Source organism: Protopterus annectens, chromosome 7.part0 (assembly GCF_019279795.1).
Source record: "Protopterus annectens isolate FY-2018-M chromosome 7.part0, PAN1.0, whole genome shotgun sequence".
Classification (NCBI taxonomy): Eukaryota; Metazoa; Chordata; order Ceratodontiformes; family Protopteridae; genus Protopterus; species Protopterus annectens.
In genome coordinates, this window is record NC_056739.1 from 638,220,679 (window position 1) to 638,241,107 (window position 20,429).

At 44.1% G+C, this 20,429-nt stretch overlaps 1 protein-coding gene across 3 annotated transcripts in view; it reads left to right on the forward strand.

The window, feature by feature from the left end:
- Positions 1-20,429, forward strand: part of GABPB1 (GA binding protein transcription factor subunit beta 1) — a 2,781,617-nt gene that overhangs the window by 1,826,811 nt on the left and 934,377 nt on the right. For all 3 annotated transcript variants that reach the window (XM_044077209.1, XM_044077208.1, XM_044077210.1), the window contains exon 7: positions 1,846-2,034. In XM_044077209.1, coding sequence (XP_043933144.1) covers positions 1,846-2,034 — 189 coding nt within the window. The remainder of the gene's footprint in view (positions 1-1,845; positions 2,035-20,429) is intronic.

A 20,429-nucleotide genomic window follows, 5' to 3' on the forward strand; every position in this document is an offset into this window, starting at 1 on the left:
ACCCAAACATAAAACTACTGTTCAATCTCAGCCTTACTACAGGATATGTACCCAAAGAGTGGCATACAGCAACAGTGGTCCCTCTCCACAAAGGTGGTGCCTCAACGGATCCTGGAAACTATCGCCCTATAAGCCTGACTAGCTTGGTCTGCAAAGCTATGGAAAGGATCATCATGGACCTCATAAATAAAGATATTGGGACCTACAGACACTGGATTCTACCCAGTTTGGCTTTGTTAAGGGCAGATCCTGCCTCTTAAACCTGGTCGATTTCTTTGAAACAGTCACCAAGGCCATTGACGAGGGGAAGGTGGTCCACACAGCCTACCTGGACCTCGCAAAAGGCTTCGATACAATACCCCACTCGGGCATTATAGATAAGCTCACCAGCTTAAATATAAACCATTATGTCACTAGATGGGTTGCAAACTGGCTCAAGGACAGAACCCACATGGTTAGAATTGCTGGAGCCATGTCAGACTCCAAACCAGTTACAAGTGGCGTCCCACAAGGCTCAGTCCTGGGACCTCTCTTGTTCGGTATATATTTCTCAGAGATACAAGCCAACACGGAAGGACTGTGGCTGACCAAGTTCGCAGATGACTGCAATCTGGGCGCCATAATTGACTCTCCAGCGAACACAAGCATCCTCCAAAAGGGCCTCATAGAAACAGACAATTGGTGCCAGAGCCATGGCCTCAAGCTAAACGCCAAAAAGTGTATAGTCATCCCCTTTGGCAAAAACAGAGTGCCCACAAATTACCACATAGGTGGTAATCTATTAAGTACAGAAGAAGTAATTAGGGACCTGGGGACCCAAGTTGATAGCAATCTCTCATTTGACAACCACGTGGCCAAAGTGGTTAGAAAAACATTTTATATAGCCCACCTAATCATGAAGGGATTCACATCTAGATCAGGGGAAGTCATCGTGCCTCTTTACTCATCCCTCATCAGGCCCATAATTGAGTACAATGCCCCTTTTGGGATGTACCTTACCAGACATCTGCAACAACTGGAAAGACCCCAAAAGTACCTCACCAAGAGGATCAAAGGGTTCAAATAGATGCCATATGCTGTCCGGTTAAAGAAACTCCAGCTCTACTCAGTGGCATACCGCCTGCTCAGAGGCGATCTGTGCCTGACGTATAAAGCCATGTCCAACCCGGAATTAATGGACATGCTGCACCTCAGAAAATCCAAATCCCATCGAGCTACGCGCTTGAGAGACTTGAACCTCAGCACTGAAATAAATAGGACATGCTGGAGGGACAGATTCATAACCCAGAGACTCCCTTCACTCTGGAATAAAATCCCAGTCCAGGTTAGGCAGAGTCCCTCATTGACTCTCTTCAAGAGGAATCTTGATGAGTGGATGGGAGATCGTAGGTTTACCCCGGGTATCACTTCTGTGTCACTGTTAGAGGCACAGTATACTAACCTCGAAAAAGGGCATAGCAAAATTAATTTAAAATGGGTGGCGAAAGCCAAACACACTCTGGCTAGGCTTATAAATGCCCTAGGGCAGATAGCCTATTATGAACCTATGAACCTGTATGTACTCACATAGTAATCATATAATAAAGTCAGCATGTTCTACAAGTGAATTTATGTACAACAAACTCTAATTCTGAAATGAATTAGAAGATTAATCTTGCAAATTGTGCTGTCACAACAGAGGATTGTACTGTGATGTAAATATCTGCTCTTCAGATGCGTGTTTAAGGTACCTTTCCAACAGCCCTATGGGGATATAGACTTGGTTATGTCAGTAGCCCTCAAACCAATATCTTTTATAGTCATTGACCTTTTGATATTCTGACGTTTGTTGTTTTTGTTTAACAGTGGTTGCCTCAGAGGAAGTCGTGACTGCAGATACTGTAGATGGTGCAGTACAGCAGGTTGTTAGCACTGGAGGTCAGCAAGTCATTACCATTGTTACAGATGGCATTCAGCTTGGGAATTTGCAGTCTGCTATCCCAGCTACGGGAATAAGTCAACCGATTATTGTAACTATGCCAGATGGACAACAAGGTGAGATGCAGACATTATTCATATGATTATTTAATTATGCATGCATGTATTTATTTATTCCCTCATGTTCAGTTGTTTAGTTTAGTGACTGGTTATCAGGTGCCATTAAACACATACTTACACACCCACACATTCAAGGAGATGCTGGAAGCAGGACTTGTATAGAAGTATGGGTAAAGAAAACCAAAATTGTAGCCCACTTGGCTTTGCAGAATACATAATACTTTAAGGTGCTTTTATTCAACAGTCACAGTCTGTACAGCCTTTTCAGGTTACAGGTTGTCTTAAAACAAATATCAATTCTGCAGGCGTTTCCAGGGCGCAACGTCTAGCTCCTTAAGCAAGTACTTTCACAAAGTACACTCCACAAGTTAGCCCCATTTGGGCTATCTTAATTCACACTTCCAGGATCTTCGATCAAATGATCCCTGGGTATGAAACTAACTTTCTGGTGTGCTGCTTTCTTCTTATCTATGACCATGATTGTCAGTTAAAACTTAGTTATTTAGTTAAGTACTGTGAAAATAGTTCCACTCTCCATACTGCATTCCGCGCTCAAAGGCACCTTACACATTCTCCCCACCCCCACCCCCCAGCACAAAAGCATGAGTTTTGGATCATAATCATGGGTTGTAGGCCCTGGTTAGTCAATCAACATTTCTGTTGGCTTGACTGAGCTTGTGTTTCACTTTGTATTGAAAGGGTTAGAGGGACAGTGTCTACTAGCACAGCTATCTATTTATTTAAGCATTGCAAAAGGGCATGAAACTCAAGTGATTTCCTAACAAATAGCATTTCAAGATGCAGAAAACCAGCTTTATTGCTGCAAACTTTTAATAACTTCCTGTCTCCTTTTTGCATAGCTCAGCTTCCCAATAATATAGCACACATGGTGCTACATACCTTGAACGTCTGAGGATAATACTTTGGCAAACCTACTTCTGACATGTTGATATATAAAGTAAACTCTTTAACATACTCAGACATTATAAATGCAGGTTCAGAACATAGAATACTTTTTGTTTCATAAAGTACAATGTCTGTATCAAGAGACCATTGCAGCCTGAAAGGAGCTTTTCTTTTTGTAAGATCAGTGAAAGGACAGGCAAATCACAAAATTAAGCACAAACTTCCTGTGATACTAGCCTACTCCAAGAAAAGTCTTTATCTTCCTCTTGGCAGAGGGAGCAGGACAATTTTTTTGGGCTGTTTTCTTTCAGTTGTAGTCTTGCCAGCTATCTTCTGATGAGGTACCCAAAACACTTGGCTCCCACCGTACTCAGTTTACCTTTCTTAGCATTTACAGTCCCAACATGTCTGTCTTGTGAATTCTAAAACAGCCTGCACTTTAAGTGAAATGATCAAATGAGTAACCACATCATCCAGATATACACGGCAGCATCTAAAAGATAGGGTTCAATGTAGGTCAGATGGTAGCACTGCGTAACGAAATAGACAATCAGGGGTTCTTTGGCAGATGGGTTAAGTGGTATCTGTCAGAATCCCTTCGTCAAGTCTAGTAGTGTCAAGAATCTTGCCTTCAATACATTCTCTGTCAACTCATCAATTCTGAGCATGGAGTAGTTTAAAAAAATTAAATGCCATTCAGTTCTATGGAAGCTAATACGTTCATCAGGTTTAAGGACTAGCACTATTCTGCAGCCCCAGTCACACTGCAGCTCTTCTGTCACACAAAGTTTGAGCATTTTTTTTACTTTCTCTTACTGTTTTTTTGTAACTAAGATACTTTATAAGGTTTAAGTCTGACCTTTAGTGTAGGGATTGCTTCTGTATTACATTTTGTTCTTAGGTTCATAGGAGTTTAATAGGCTAATGGCTCAAGTGCCCTTACAAGCCTAGCCAGTTTCGTCAGATTTTACCCAGTTTTCCAGGTGAAAGATAAGGGTCAGCAAGCAGGGGTTTTACAGTTTTACAGACTGCCTCTGTCTGTAAGGGACATGGGTGCCACCCCAGGAGTGAATTTGTGATTTCCTATCCATTGGTCCTGATTGTGCTTGAAGATGGTCAGGGAAAGGCTCTGCTTCATGTGAATAGGAAGCCATTCCAGGGGAGGAACAATCTCTGGGACACATCTGTCCCTCCAGCATGATCTGTTCCTGTCAGAAATCAGGTTTAGATCTTTAGAACGGGTAACCCTTATGCAATTAGTTTTGCAAATATGCAAAATTTCCATCAGGTCTGTGTCAGAGACTGCCTTGTAGGTCAGGCACAGATCACCCCTAGGTAATCAATAGGAAACTGAATACAGTGATAGGGCTTTAAAATTAGTCTGCATATGACAGGCTGATTATACCTTGTATTTTTTTGGTGAGAAATCTCTGAGGATGCTCCAACTGTTGCAGGTGCCTGGCAAGGTACATGCCAAAGGGTGCATTGCCTATGATTATTGGTCTGATGGGGGCTGAGTACAGTGGTTCTATGACATCCTTAGATCTAAATGTCATGCCCTTACTTATAAGCTGAGCCACATAGAAGGATTTCCTCACTACTGTGGACACATGGTAGTCAAAGTTCAGATTACTGAGTATCCAGATCTCTCACCACTAGGTCCACTCTTGGGGGTGGGGGTGGGGGATGCTATCAGTGTTGTAATTTTGCAGTGATATTTGATTTGTCAAAGGGTATTATTATACAGTTCTTCGCATTTAGTTTGAGGCCATTGCAGTGACCCCAGTCATTAGTATGCATCATACCTTTCTGTAGGATACCAACAGTGATTGTCCCCAACTTTTGTTAGTTTATTTCTCGCAAGCATTTCTGAGTATACTCTTTGCTTTCAATAAAAAGTTTTCTACCTTTTGTTTTTTTTTTTTTGTTTTCACTTCAGTTGGAGATTCAGTGATGTCTCTTGTATGCATTTTAGCTTGTAAACTCTGCAGAATTCCTTACATCTTTCCATGGTTTGGTTTCAGTACATTAATGTGATAAATTTGCTTTGTATTTCTCTTTCTTTGCCATTTAACTTTATAGTTAATTTATTCTATCCATCATTTTAAATAGCATGTAACTGTTTCTTGAAGCTTTATGTATTGACTATTCTGTATGATTTTTATTATTTAAGTTTTTTATATTTTTATATGCAAATTGTTTCTTGGAGCTTTTCTCCACAGGCCTTTCAGTGTAAAAGGGGTTTACACCCAGTTGGACTTTCTCTGTAATCAAATGGTAATAAATAAGCAATAGATAATAATAACTGTTCATCGTATGGATCACTGCTGTAGTCAGCTTAGCTATATGGGTTATATCCTGCTTTGGACATTTCCAGTTTCAAAGACCATTCATTTTTTTCCCCTAGGCTCCCTCTGATATAGTCACTAGAGCAATCATGGACCAGTGGTTATACATATCCTCTGCAGCTGTTGGTTTGCCCTTGGGGCAAGGGATAGCCACTCTCGTCAGTCCTGTGAGAAGGGGCAGAAAATGCCATCTGCCTAGCCAGAATGTTATGCCTATCCATAGGGAGTTTTTCCCCAGCAAAAGATGGTCTGTTTCTTCAGAAATTCATGTAAAAAAAGAAGCAGAAACTTAGACACACATTTCCCCATCTCAGTTACTCAAAACAAGATTTATTGTACTTAGCTCAGGGTTTATTTCATGCTTCTGAGCCGTCCATTTCTGGTGTTTCTGGTAAATGAAGGTGAGATTTTTCATTTTCTAAAGAGGTTAATCTTTTTGAACCACAAAGAGACAAACTCTATTTTTGTATCTTCAAGTTTTTTATTCTTATTCTGTAGAGTGTGGCTTTGGGTAGTCCCTTTGAAGGATTCTCTTTCTCTGAAAATATTTCCAGAATGAATCAGCTGTTTCATTGGGAACATAATGATATTCCATAGTTCCTGAAGAAGTATTATGAATTATTATAACTGGATTGTCCTGGACCTACCCCTGTTCCTCCTGTGCTTGCAGAATTGAAGGATGCTTTTTATCAAAGCCTTTAACTTGCCTGACAGCCAACCTGCTGCCCCCAAGAAAACAGATAGACAAAATTCCTCAATCTTTTAAGTTTCTATACAGTCATCTCAGATCTGATCCACCAGCTATGGTTTTAATAAACCCATCTGCTACTAAACATTCAGATAATACTAATCCCTCTCCTTCTAATAAGAATGGGAAACCTTTTGACAGATCTGAGAAAAAAGTGTATTCTTCTACAACACTTGATCTCATGTTGTTTTTTTTCAGTGTGCTTCAAGTTGTGAGATTTCAAATCCAAAGCCTTCAGATCAGAATCTTGAGCTCTGAAGCACCACCTCCACTACAACACGCCATATCTAAATCTCTTGCATATCTCATTTGCCACTTCCAAGGGTCAGACATACCCCATCAAAGGTCCATGCCGCCAAGTGCTTTTTTGATTACCAGCTTGTCTTTTGATAGCTTTTCCTCTCCTGTGCTATTAGTTATAGTTGTAGTGTTAGAGTAATCCTTTCTTACATAGCTTGTTATTGCCTTTTCTTAGATCTAGTGATTAGTTCTAGAATAGCATGTCTCTAGCTGTGATCACCATTTTAACAGGCTAAGTTTCTTCTCTATCTATAATAAAAAAATGTGTGGTATTTTACTGGTGTTTATATATATCACTTATATCCTTTGGTACCTCTTTTGGTTACTTGCTACTTTTTTCTGGATTTTAATGTCTGCCTGATTGTTTGAGTGTCTTACTATGGATAATACCTTGGGTTTCAAAAAGTGTTTGGGGTGTTGGCACAAGCCCCAAGATACACACAGGAAATGTGCTTATTGCTTTGGTGTTGCCCATCTGGACTCCAAGCGTCAGGCTTGCACATTTTTTGGCATCAGGGCTATGTTGAGCTAAACTTGTGTTAAAAGGACTGCTCCCTACTTCTTCTTCTGAATCAGTTTAGGCTGCTATGTGCCCTTCTCTTTCTAAATGGTCAACTGAGAAGAAGAAAAAAAAGTAGACAGATAAAGAGAAAAAAATACAAGAATAGACAAGAAAACATGAAAGAAAAAGATATTTCTAAAGCTAAAGATGGAAAAAGATCTTCTATGTCTCCTCTTTCAGGGCAGCCGGATCCAAAGGCCCCCCAGGTCCTTGGCTCCTTTGCTTACCTCTCTGGGTCCAGAATTGGTGCCATAGTGATACTGATCTCCATCTTTACATACTCAGACTTCACATCTGACCAAGTTACCTCATATGGACACACCAAGTCTGCTGTTTGCTGCAGCCCTGGAGTCCAGTTGGATCTGTCCTACATTCAGTCCACTGCTGGACCCTTCTTTCTATCTTCCCCTCATTGGGTCCAGGCATTCCCTTTCCAATTAATAAGGTGGCCCAGCGTGTACCTTGACCCACTAAGAATTTTTCCACTTCTTGTTTGTAGTGTGTGAGGACCTCTAGGAGAGTCAAGGATTCAGACCCAGATCAGCTCATGTGAACCTTTTTGAAGGTCCAGATAGATCTGGGAATTATCCCTTCACTCTCAGGCCCAATAGTCAGTGGACTTGTTTCCACGGGCCTGTCTTCTGCTGCTCCTCTTCCAGTCCACTTTACTGTGCCAGCCACCATTGCTCTGACACTAGCCCATGTCTCTTCTTTGCTGGTGCTCAGCACCAGCATCTGCCTTGATGCACTCAACTCCAGCCTTGTTGGAGCTGAGTGTATTGTGTAGGTGTGCAGTTCGAGCTGAGGGCCATGGGTTGGGGTCAACTCTGTGGCTGTTGGAGCCATCCCTGCCTTTGGGTACCATAGCTCTGGACAGCTTGTCTGTGGTCTCAAGGTCAGACCTGGCTGGGTTGGTAATCGCAACTGGAGCTTCTGGTTGTCCAGCCTTGGCATCAGTGCTCAACATCGTAGAGAGGATTTTATCTCATTCTGAGACTGGTGCCTCTCTCTCTGTGTCAGATCTGTCCTGATCCTTTCATCCTTCCAGCATCTTAGTTTCTCATGACACATGCATTGACTCTGCCTTCTCCCCCTCAGGAGGTGCAGAGAAGGAAGAGCCAAAGCTAAAGGAAGCACTTGGATCTTCTGAAGAATCTCTCACTGAGTACTCTGACCTCCGTAAAGGGAAAGCATCCTCTAAGTCCCCCAAGAGGACACCTCCTTCTATGGCGAACTTCAAGAATTAAGGAAGTAACTGGGAGCCTGGACCTCTGAAGCTCCTTACCCCCATAGGTGTCATTCTTTCTTGAAGCCTTTGGCACCAGCCCATCCACATCTTGGGTGATTCCCCTTCTGGATGTGCTCATCGACCTAGGGTCCTGGAGGTTTGTAGAAAATCTGAAATTATGGAGTCTATTCTCCAGAAACCAGATTAGGTATTGGTCCCCCAAAGGACAGATCTTTTTGGAGAAACGGTCCCTTGGTTGACACTGTTATTGTCACTGCAGCCACCAGAAAAGAGATCTTAGATGAAAGTGGTTTGGTCCATTTCCCAAACAGGGAATCATGGGTGCTTCACCAACTTGGGGAGCACATGGCTTCACAGGGACCCAATCTGTGAAGATGTTCTTCGTGTTTCACTGTTGCAGTCATCACACTTGGGTTATCCTGCCAGGGGTAGCCCTCAGTCAGCCCGAATACCAGAGGCTTAGTATTTCTGAGTCGGTTTCTGTCACTCCAGGACTGACGTCAGGTCGTCAGTGGTATAAAATCAGGCAGCTGACGCCATTACATCAGTCTTTCTTGCCAAGGAGCCTGAAGAAGAAGCAGTTTGCATGAGTGCCAGTCAGCTGTTACCTAAGTTTTCATTTCCGAATTGAAGTTGAAGTGTTCTAAAGCGAAGTACCCCATTGGGGATCCTTTTTTCTTGCTCTAACTGATGTTACAAAAAGTTAACAATTGTCTCGCCTGTGGAAAGCAAATACCACATCGAGACTTCCATTTTTATTGCATCACCTGTTTAGGCCAAGACCACGATGTCCCTCGCTGTCACTTTTGTGGTTTGTTCAATGCCAGAATTATATGTCATCGGGCCCTTATTGTAGCTAGATAGTTTCGTTCTCAATCCTCGAATTCTGATATGGCTTCGGTAAGCCATCCGACTACCGATCTTCTGAAAAAATGTAAGGATAAAGACAGAGACTGCACAGGTCCAAAACTGCTGACGACGCTTCCGTTAAGCTAGTCGTCAGTTCCCCGGTCCTCAGTGAGGCACCTTTGCAGCCCCTGATGCCCACTTCTGTGGATTCGCAGGCCGCTTCCAAGACCCTTTCAGAGTCCAGTATGCCGCAAGACTCTTCTTTGACTAAGGATTCTGCAGATGTCTCTACCTTGGATGGGTCCGGAGCCACTGTGCAGGCACCAGCTTCCGAGGAAGTTTTTCGCATTACTGATACTCTACACAAACCGATGACTTATTTCAAGTCTTCAGTTCTTTCTAAAACTACCGAGTTTCTAAGGCCCAGGGTACGAACTACACCCAAAAAAATGACGACCCAAGCTCAGGCAACTGCTCCCATGCCTCAATCTCAAATGCTTAAAATGGCGGAAGACCTTATTATGCTTATTATGAGAAGCCAGGCTACCCCTTCCAAAAGAAAAAGAGACTTGTCCCCAGTAGTTTTATTTGAATAGGAGTCAAATGACTCTGATGCTTCTGAATATGAAGGCATGCGACCTGTCTCTGCTTATGCGGATTCTGATGCAGAGGAATCCATTCCTTCTGCCTCTCCACCCGAGGATTTTTCATTTGGTGGAACCCTGCATACTTTAAGGGCGCATTTCCAATGGGAATGTCAGGACTATCCTCATTCAAAAAAAGAGACTCAGGGAATTTTTAGATTTACCACAGCACAGACCTTTAGCCATTCCTCCTGTCCTGGATGTTGTGGATGATGTTTTTTCTGTAATTCAGTTTGACTCCTAACACCCTTCCTCCTGCTCCCAGGAAACCTGACAGGTACTACCGAGTCCCTGACTCTCATAATTTCCTTTTCAAAAAACCTACTGCTGACCCAGAGGTCATCTCCCAAGGAACTAAAGGAATTAAAGCAACCTCAGTTAAGAATCCCACCCCCTCGGACAGGGATTTCCGAGCTTTAGACAGATGGGGTAAAAAGTATACACCTCTGCAACTCCTGCTATTAGAGCACTAAATTGTCAGTTCCACATGCTGAAATATCAACAGTATACCATGGAACTCCTCAAACAAAAAATATCTTTCTTTCCTGCTTGTGCAGAAAATAAAGAATTACAAGAGCTTATGCATTTTGCAAGCCAAGTTACTAAGCACACCTTGCAATGTGGCTTTGACGCCCTAGAAGCATCTTGCAGGACAGCAGTCACTGGTTCTGTCCTTAGAAGGCATGCTTGGCTTAAGGAACAGACCTTGCCAGACCATATCAAATCAAAATTATTGGATGCACCATTGAACAAAGACAATTTGTTTGGCACCAAGGCAGAAGAGGTCTTAAAAAAGATGGAAGAAAAAGCTAAATCTATGCAGACAGTTAAAGACTTTTTAAAGGTCCAACCTCCGAGGTTCAGTAGGCATTGCCCCTCCAAGCACTGGTCCTTTCTGGCCCGCTCCAGGCCAGCTCAGCCCAGACCCAGGAGAAGCAGACCCCCCCCAGACAGCGGACCCAGGGAATGCAAAGATCTAAGCAATGGAATTCCTCCTCTTCAAAATCAGGGAGTGCTAAGCCATCCCCTTATGGTAAGAACTCACAATGACTTTACACCTCCACCCCTTACCTCTGCCCACCTGCTTGTGCCCCTAAGGGGAAAACTCTCCTTCCATGCACACAACTGGGCCTCTATTACCATTGACCAATGGGTCCACAACATAGTGTCCCAGGGATACAACTTTTATTTCCACACTCTGCCAACCCCAAAAGGGTTCCCAGATCTTCCTCCAAACCAGTGAGCGGAGGCCAAAAAGCAAGTCCTTTCCCTGCTCTCCATGAGGGCAATGCAGCATGTTCCTGCAGACCAGATAGGCCAAGATTTCTATTCCAGACTCTTCCTGGTACCCAGAAAAGAGGGCACCTGGTGCCCAATCCTTGATCTATCCATTCTAAACACCTTTCTGGTGATACCAAAATACAAAATGCTCACCCTCCAGCAGCTTTTTACTATGCTTTCCAAAGATGCTTGGTTTAGCCACCCTAGACCTAAAAGAGGCCTACCTACACATCACAATCAGAGAATATTGCAGGAAATATCTACGTTTCAGGGCAGGATTTATACAGTTTCAGTTCTCTATGCTTCCCTTTGGCTTATCCACTACTCCCAGAGTTTTCACAAAATGCCTGGCTCCAGTCATTGCTTTTTACAAAGAAATACTCAAATTTACCCCTACTTAGGCAATTGCCTGATTCAGGAAGACAGTCAGGAAAAGCTGTTACAGCACCTGACCTTTGTAAAGGTCCTACTGACCTCCCTGGGGGTATACTATCAATGAAAAGAAATCAAAACTAGTCCCCGCACAAAAAATTGTATTCCTGGGAACAAGCCTGGACACGGCATCCAAGATGGCATTCCTTAATCCAGAAAAACAAGCCTACCTGACAGGCTACTTCTCTCAACTAGCCACCAGAACCCAGTTATCCGCAAGGAAAATCCTGCAAGCTCTAGGGTTCATGGCCTCCTGCATTCTACTCATTCCATATGCCAGAATGCATATGAGGAAACTACAGTGGTACCTAAAATGCCTTTGATGTCACCACTGTCAAGACCTGGAAACTATAATACCAATGATACCCTGTCTAAGGAAAGATTTTCTTTGGTGGGCTCCAGCATGCAACCACAACAAGGGACTTCCCTTGTCACAACCTCACGCCACCCAGACCCTCACCACAGATGCATCAGACTGTGCCTGGGGTGCACACCTGGACGGCAGGTGCATTCAGAGCCATTGGAGCCTAAATCAAATACATCTGCACATCAACCAAAAAGAGATCCTAGCTGTCCAGCATGCTCTGACAGCTTTCAGACCCCTACTCTCCCTGGGGCCTCTACTGATCAAAACAGACAACACCACAGTGATGTGGTAGATCGACAAGCAGGGAGGGACTCACTTTTATCCTCTCTGCAGGCTCCCCATGACCCCTTGGCACACTGCCTCAGCCATGAAAATACACCTGCTAGCACAATTCCTGCCAGGCTCCCTAAACTCTCTGGCAGATAACTTAAGCAGAAACCGGCTAGACCCACACGAGTGGCAGCTAGACCACAGAACCTTCACCCCTGTAACCCAGAAATGGGGCATCCCGAAGGTAGACCTCTTTGCCTCCCACTCCAATCATCAGCTCAGCAAATTCTGCATCAGGGAACCTCACAGCAAGGCCTGGAAAGTGGATGCTCTATCCTTCCAATGGGTAAACCTCTCAGTCTGTGTATTTCCCCCTTTACCACTCATTTCAAGGGTACTACTCAAAATAAGGGAAGAAAAACCAAGGGCAATCCTGATTGCCTCAGACTGGCCATGCCAGCACTGGTACCCACTGCTGCACAGCCTGTCACCATGGCACCTACCTCAGATCCCAGTACTGACCCAGAAGAATGAAGAATTCATGCATCCCCAATTGCAGACCATCATCCTGGCAACCTGGCTTATTCCCTGGCCTCTCCTCTAGCTGCCAGCCTAAGCAAACAAGTCCTAGATGTTATATGTGAGGCCAGATGCCCCAGCACTAGAAAATCCCATGCTAACAAGTGGAAAAGGTTTTGCACCTGGATCCAGGCTAAGGGAGCTGAAACAGCACAGCCCTTCCTACCTCTCATCCTGGATTACCTAGCATACCTACTACACAGGGGTCTATCCTTCTCTTCTATTAAAATTCATGCCTCTGCCATCTCTGCTCATTACAGCACAGAGCCACCTCTCTTCTCACACCCTCTCATCAAACAGTTCCTAAGAGGGGCTAACAACTTAAGGCCAGCCAGAAGAGCTCCTACCCCAGCTTGGGACCTTAACTTTGTGTTTGGAAAAGCTCACCCTACGCCCCCTTTGAACCTGCATCTTCAGCAGAGTTAAAATTCCTCTGTTGGAAAACAGCCTTGCTTCTGGCCATCACTTCAGCTAGAAGAATTTCAGAGCTACAAGCACTTATGGCTGTAGAGCCCTTCATCATTTTCCATGCTGACAGGGTCTCCTTCAGGACTAACCCATTCTTCATGCCTAAATGATGTCCAGTGTGGCTCTCAACCAACCCATTCATTTGCCCACCTTTTTCCCTAACCTGCAAAACAAGGGGAAAGGAATCTGTGCTCTCTAGATGGGAACAGACTGCTTAGATTCTATCTGGATAGGACTAAATCTTTTAGAAAAACTGACCAATTGCTAATCAGCTTCACAGCAGGGGCAAAGGGCAAGGCCATATCCAAACAAACAATCTCCAAATGGATAGCACATTGCATCCATTTCTACTACAAACAGCACTGGAAACCGCCCCCCAAAGGGGGTCAGGACACATTCCACCAAGGCAACCTCCACCTCTGCTGCTTTTCCTCAGAGGGATCCCCACTGTGGACATCCTGGAGGCTGCAACATGGACTTCTGTTTATACCTTCACCAAGCATTACCACCTGCCTATCTTTCTCTAAATGTAGGGCAGGCTTTGCCACCACAGTCTTGCAGAGCATCCTAGCCAGCCCCCAGTCTTCTTGACTGCCTCCACCCTTTTCTTCAGCTTTGGGAATCAACTCAAGTGTGATGACTGCAACAGTGAAACACAAAGAACATAGTACACTTGTGTACACTTACCATAAATGTAGATGTTCGAGTGTATTCACTGTTGCAGTTCTGGTTTCCCACCCTCCACCCCCCCCCCTTGTATCTCTCTCTCTCTCTCTTCCTGTCTTCTTACAGGTCTCCGTATACTCCACACCAGAAATCGTACCACAGGTCAATGTTGTAGCAAAATAAATCCACCGGAAATAGTTGTATCCACGAAAGTATTTAATAAAAATACAGCAGTTTCAAACGTTAAGCGCTTTCACTAGACGCAGCTAGCTTCATCAGAACGGTTAAAACAGCTGTTACCTCCTCATTTTTAAATAACAAAACGCGCCAAAAATAATAAGGATAATCCACCTTTTCGTCCCATTATTTCAGGAAGTAGGTCCAAAACGTTCCCAATAGGTGTGGTAATTGACACGCTATTGAAGCCTATTTATAAGGAAGTGAAACATCTGGTTAAGGATTCTTGGGAATTTCTTTCACATTACCCTACACATAAGTACCATCATGATATTTTATTCAGTACTATAGATGTGGTTGATCTATTCAGTTCTATCCCTATGGATGAAGGCATTGAAGCTTTTTCCAACAGTCTGAGAAAACATACAACTATGTCTTGGGACAGAATTTCACTATTGGCTGAGCTTATGAGTATTATTCTAGACAATAACTTTATTTTCCATGAAGGAATATTCAGGCAGACCAGGGGGTGGCTAGAGCGCTTTGCCCCCCATATACGCCCAACCTGGTCATGCCTGACTGGGAGCAACATCATGTACTGAATGCGATTTATCGGAAATCGCTTGTACACTATTCTAGGTTCCTTGATGACATATATATTTTATGGGAAGGGAACCTAGAGTCGTATGAGGGATTTATCAATTATAATAATAGTAGTACTTGCCTGATTCAGGAAGACAGTCAGGAAAAGCTGTTACAGCACCTGACCTTTGTAAAGGTCCTACTGACCTCCCTGGGGGTATACTATCAATGAAAAGAAATCAAAACTAGTCCCCGCACAAAAAATTGTATTCCTGGGAACAAGCCTGGACACGGCATCCAAGATGGCATTCCTTAATCCAGAAAAACAAGCCTACCTGACAGGCTACTTCTCTCAACTAGCCACCAGAACCCAGTTATCCAAGGAAAATCCTGAAAGCTCTAGGGTTCATGGCCTCCTGCATTCTACTCATTCCATATGCCAGAATGCATATGAGGAAACTACAGTGGTACCTAAAATGCCTTTGATGTCACCACTGTCAAGACCTGGAAACTATAATACCAATGATACCCTGTCTAAGGAAAGATTTTCTTTGGTGGGCTCCAGCACAACCACAACAAGGGACTTCCCTTGTCACAACCTCACGCCACCCAGACCCTCACCACAGATGCATCAGACTGTGCCTGGGGTGCACACCTGGACGGCAGGTGCATTCAGAGCCATTGGAGCCTAAATCAAATACATCTGCACATCAACCAAAAAGAGATCCTAGCTGTCCAGCATGCTCTGACAGCTTTCAGACCCCTACTCTCCCTGGGGCCTCTACTGATCAAAACAGACAACACCACAGTGATGTGGTAGATCGACAAGCAGGGAGGGACTCACTTTTATCCTCTCTGCAGGCTCCCCATGACCCCTTGGCACACTGCCTCAGCCATGAAAATACACCTGCTAGCACAATTCCTGCCAGGCTCCCTAAACTCTCTGGCAGATAACTTAAGCAGAAACCGGCTAGACCCACACGAGTGGCAGCTAGACCACAGAACCTTCACCCCTGTAACCCAGAAATGGGGCATCCCGAAGGTAGACCTCTTTGCCTCCCACTCCAATCATCAGCTCAGCAAATTCTGCATCAGGGAACCTCACAGCAAGGCCTGGAAAGTGGATGCTCTATCCTTCCAATGGGTAAACCTCTCAGTCTGTGTATTTCCCCCTTTACCACTCATTTCAAGGGTACTACTCAAAATAAGGGAAGAAAAACCAAGGGCAATCCTGATTGCCTCAGACTAACCATGCCAGCACTGGTACCCACTGCTGCACAGCCTGTCACCATGGCACCTACCTCAGATCCCAGTACTGACCCAGAAGAATGAAGAATTCATGCATCCCCAATTGCAGACCATCATCCTGGCAACCTGGCTTATTCCCTGGCCTCTCCTCTAGCTGCCAGCCTAAGCAAACAAGTCCTAGATGTTATATGTGAGGCCAGATGCCCCAGCACTAGAAAATCCCATGCTAACAAGTGGAAAATGTTTGCACCTGGATCCGGGCTAAGGGAGGTCAAACAGGACAGCCCTCCCTCCCTCTCATGCTGGATTACCTAGCATACCTACTACACAGGGTCTATCCTTCTCTTCTATTAAAATTCATGCCTCTGCCATCTCTGCTCATTACAGCACAGAGCCACCTCTCTTCTCACACCCTCTCATCAAACAGTTCCTAAGAGGGGCTAACAACTTAAGGCCAGCCAGAAGAGCTCCTACCCCAGCTTGGGACCTTAACTTTGTGTTTGGAAAAGCTCACCCTACGCCCCCTTTGAACCTGCATCTTCAGCAGAGTTAAAATTCCTCTGTTGGAAAACAGCCTTGCTTCTGGCCATCACTTCAGCTAGAAGAATTTCAGAGCTACAAGCACTTATGGCTGTAGAGCCCTTCATCATTTTCCATGCTGACAGGGTCTCCTTCAGGACTAACCCATTCTTCATGCCTAAATGATGTCCAGTGTGGCTCTCAACCAACCCATTCATTTGCCCACCTTTTTCCCTAACCTGCAAAACAAGGGGGAAAGGAATCTGTGCTCTCTAGATGGGAACAGACTGCTTAGATTCTATCTGGATAGGACTAAATCTTTTAGAAAAACTGACCAATTGCTAATCAGCTTCACAGCAGGGGCAAAGGGCAAGGCCATATCCAAACAAACAATCTCCAAATGGATAGCACATTGCATCCATTTCTACTACAAACAGCACGGGAAACCGCCCCCCAAAGGGGGTCAGGACACATTCCACCAAGGCAACCTCCACCTCTGCTGCTTTTCCTCAGAGGGATCCCCACTGTGGACATCCTGGAGGCTGCAACATGGACTTCTGTTTATACCTTCACCAAGCATTACCACCTGCCTATCTTTCTCTAAATGTAGGGCAGGCTTTGCCACCACAGTCTTGCAGAGCATCCTAGCCAGCCCCCAGTCTTCTTGACTGCCTCCACCCTTTTCTTCAGCTTTGGGAATCAACTCAAGTGTGATGACTGCAACAGTGAAACACAAAGAACATAGTACACTTGTGTACACTTACCATAAATGTAGATGTTCGAGTGTATTCACTGTTGCAGTTCTGGTTTCCCACCCTCCACCCCCCCCCCCCTTGTATCTCTCTCTCTCTCTCTTCCTGTCTTCTTACAGGGAATTTTTGGTATTTACTTTCTACTGGTGGTGTTCTTCCACCATAACATAGCTCCCTATTTGGGGGCTCCTGACAGTTGGAGCAAGAAGACCTGAAGTAATGGCATCGGCTGCCTGATTTTATACCACTGACGACCTGACATCAGTCTTGGAGCAACAGCAACTGATGCAGAAATACTAAGTCTCTGGTATTCGGGCCGACTGAAGGCTAACCCTGGCAGGATAACCCAAGTGTGATGACTGCAACAGTGAATACACTCGAACATCTACATTTATGGTAAGTGTACACAACTGTACTTTTCTAGGTCAATGGTAGCTCATCCCACAGTGGAGTTCCATAAGACTTTGGAGACTTAGGTGGCCACCATGCTGTCCATCTCGAACATATCCATGCATCTGTATGGCTGTTGTAAGTAGTCTGTGTGGTCTTGTTATACTTGGGCTCCAAAAGAGCTAGTCTACATTAAGAATGTGTTTTTTCTGTACCCTTGCAGCAGAAGTGTGCTGAACTAACCTGCCTGAGTTGGGGATTGCTGGTGGAAGGCTTATTGTGTCCTTTCCTGTTTAGTAGTTAGCCTAAAACTTATTTATCTTTGCTCATATTTAAGTATTGCATTTGCATGGTGCTGCTTTTAGCACAGTGGTGGTTAACAGTGCTCTTGTATAGATGAAGAAGCCTAAAAGCTCAGTTTTTCCCTAAAGAGTTTTCAGTGAAACCCTTCCAAAGTTTTCTGCTGTTTCAGGAGCAACTCAGTTCCGTACTGAGCAGTATTGCCTTATTGGTCAACCTTAGCCTACACAAAGTATAGGTCCCTCTTGTCGTCTTGGTGCTATCAGCGCAGTCCTGTCAAATTAACCCATTCCCTTCCCTAATAAAACATATAGTAAGTCCTTGCTATCATGGTTGGGCAGTTTCCCATCATCTCTCTGGCCAGCCCCATAGACATGAGTATCCTGAGGCAATGTACCAATTGTCTCATGCATATTGACAACCACTTACTCCTGAAACAAACAAATATTTTATGTGAGAGATGTAGTTACACTATGAAATTAGAGGCAAGATTCTCACATAAGGACAAATTGAATGCCGAATAGGTTGTCAGCACACAGACATTTCCCACACTAAATAAGGACATGACACATAAACCCACATATGTGGAGGTACTCACTAGTAACTTACAAAAAGTTCAAAGACCTCCGAAACGGAAACTAATTACACATACAACAATGCAAAAAACAACCACAACACATAATAACACACACATCATTGTCTCAACAAGTAAGCCTATAAGGCATAACACAACAAAACTTAATGTATTGGTAATAGGTGATTCCATTGCAAGACGCACAGATGTTTCCTTCACCAGACTGGATGAGGAGCAGGCTACGTTAGCTGCCTGTCAGGTGCCAGGATCCATCAAGTCACTCAACCACATGTACCAGTATGACTCCATCATAGTCCATGTGGGGGTGGGTGAATGACTTTAACCTCACTGGACTGTATGAAGAGAGACATTACTGAGCTCTCAGACTGTGCACAGGTAGGTATAAGCCTAGCCTGAAGCAACATTCTGCCTTCTCCATGGATGATGCTACAATACAAATGAAAAATGATTGACTTTAAAAAATGGCTTGCTTCTGGTATCAGTCGGAGGGGATCCAATATTTGTCAGCCTGGGAAGACATGGTCAACAGTTCATACTGCTTTGCCAGAGATGGTCTGCACCTGTCTCCTGTAAACTTTCAGATACTGGCTAAGGCATTAGCCACCCTACTGTGCCTTTTTTAGGCAGTATCAAAATAACCAACCTCACATTGTAACAAAATTCCCTCTAGATAAACTCAAGGTACTGCTGCTTAATGCTTGGAGTCTAAACAAGAAACTGCACTCCCTGAAGCACTCCTCACTTTGGAAGATGCTGACATATGTGCAGTCACTGAGACATGGTTCAAATCTGCACAAAGCACCCTACCATGCAGGGCTACAATGCCATCCATATTTTCAGACCACAAACTGAGCATGAAAGAACCAAAGGAAGAGGTGTATCCATCTTCATTAAAGATAAGTACACCTTGGAGCTGGTCAAATAGTGGGAATATCTTGAGCTATCATGTCCCATTAACTATAGGCAAAGCCCCCTACCACATCATAGGTAGCTATAGGTCCCCCACCATGAAACAACAAAAGCATGCCACATACCTGGACTTACAGGAGTCACTTGCCATAAAGCCCAACACCTTATTCATTACTGATTTTAATTATCCTACCATCGACTGGGAAACATATACGACCACAAGCATGCTGGATCAGAGGTTCTTGGACTCTGTCAAAGCAAATGCTCTGGAACAGCTATTCAGCATACCCACAAGAGGCTCAAATGTCCTAGACATAGTACTCACATGGGAAAGCATTTCACACCCTCCCCCATGTGATGTCCTACCTGGTAAGAAAGACCAGATACCCCATCAAGCTCAAAAATGCTTAAGAATTTTTCTAAAACAAATTATCTCCTACTAAGTGATGGTAAAAGAAGTTTCAAAACCCTCTCAAATGCAGATAACATGGACTGCTATGCAGAGGCATACACCAATGCCCTGTATAACCACTTAAACAGTTGTATAGAATCACCTGTACCTGACCAGATTAAAACCAAGTCTTGCAGAAAAAACAAACCACCCTGGTGTATCCCTAGTATAAACAGTCCATACAACAAGAGAAAGAAATTAATGTCCAAGAACAAGAGGGAACTGGCTCAACAGAAGATAAAATCCCTCTCTAACTTAAACAAACCCATTAGAGATCTTGCTATGTCCGCCACAGCTAATTATGAAGCAAAAATTGCCTCCCTAGCTAAAAATAACCATAAGGCATTATTTAACTGCATCTAAAATCTAAAAGGGAATACCCAGCTATGAGCTGAACTGGTTGTCGATGGTGCCAGCCATACTCAACTGGAGGTACCAGCCAACCTGCTAGCTGACAGATTTGGAGAAAACTTCACCACCCCCATCTCCCCCAGTCATCCCCCAAAGTATACCTGCCACCATTTCTCAGCCTATTATCTAATGAAAGCAGGTCATCCCAACACTTTCAAAGGCCAAAAACACAGCATCAGTAGGACCAGCCGCAGAACCTCTTGGATCCCTGTTTAACCACAGCCTAAGAACTGCCTGTGTTCCATCAACTGACCCTGAGAATTATAGTCCCATAAGCTTGATTAGCCTCATCTGCAAGGATGTGAAAAGAATCATTATCGTCCTTATTAACAAGGACCTAGGTAATCTCCAGACACTGGATCCAACCCAGTTTGGACTTATTAAAGGTA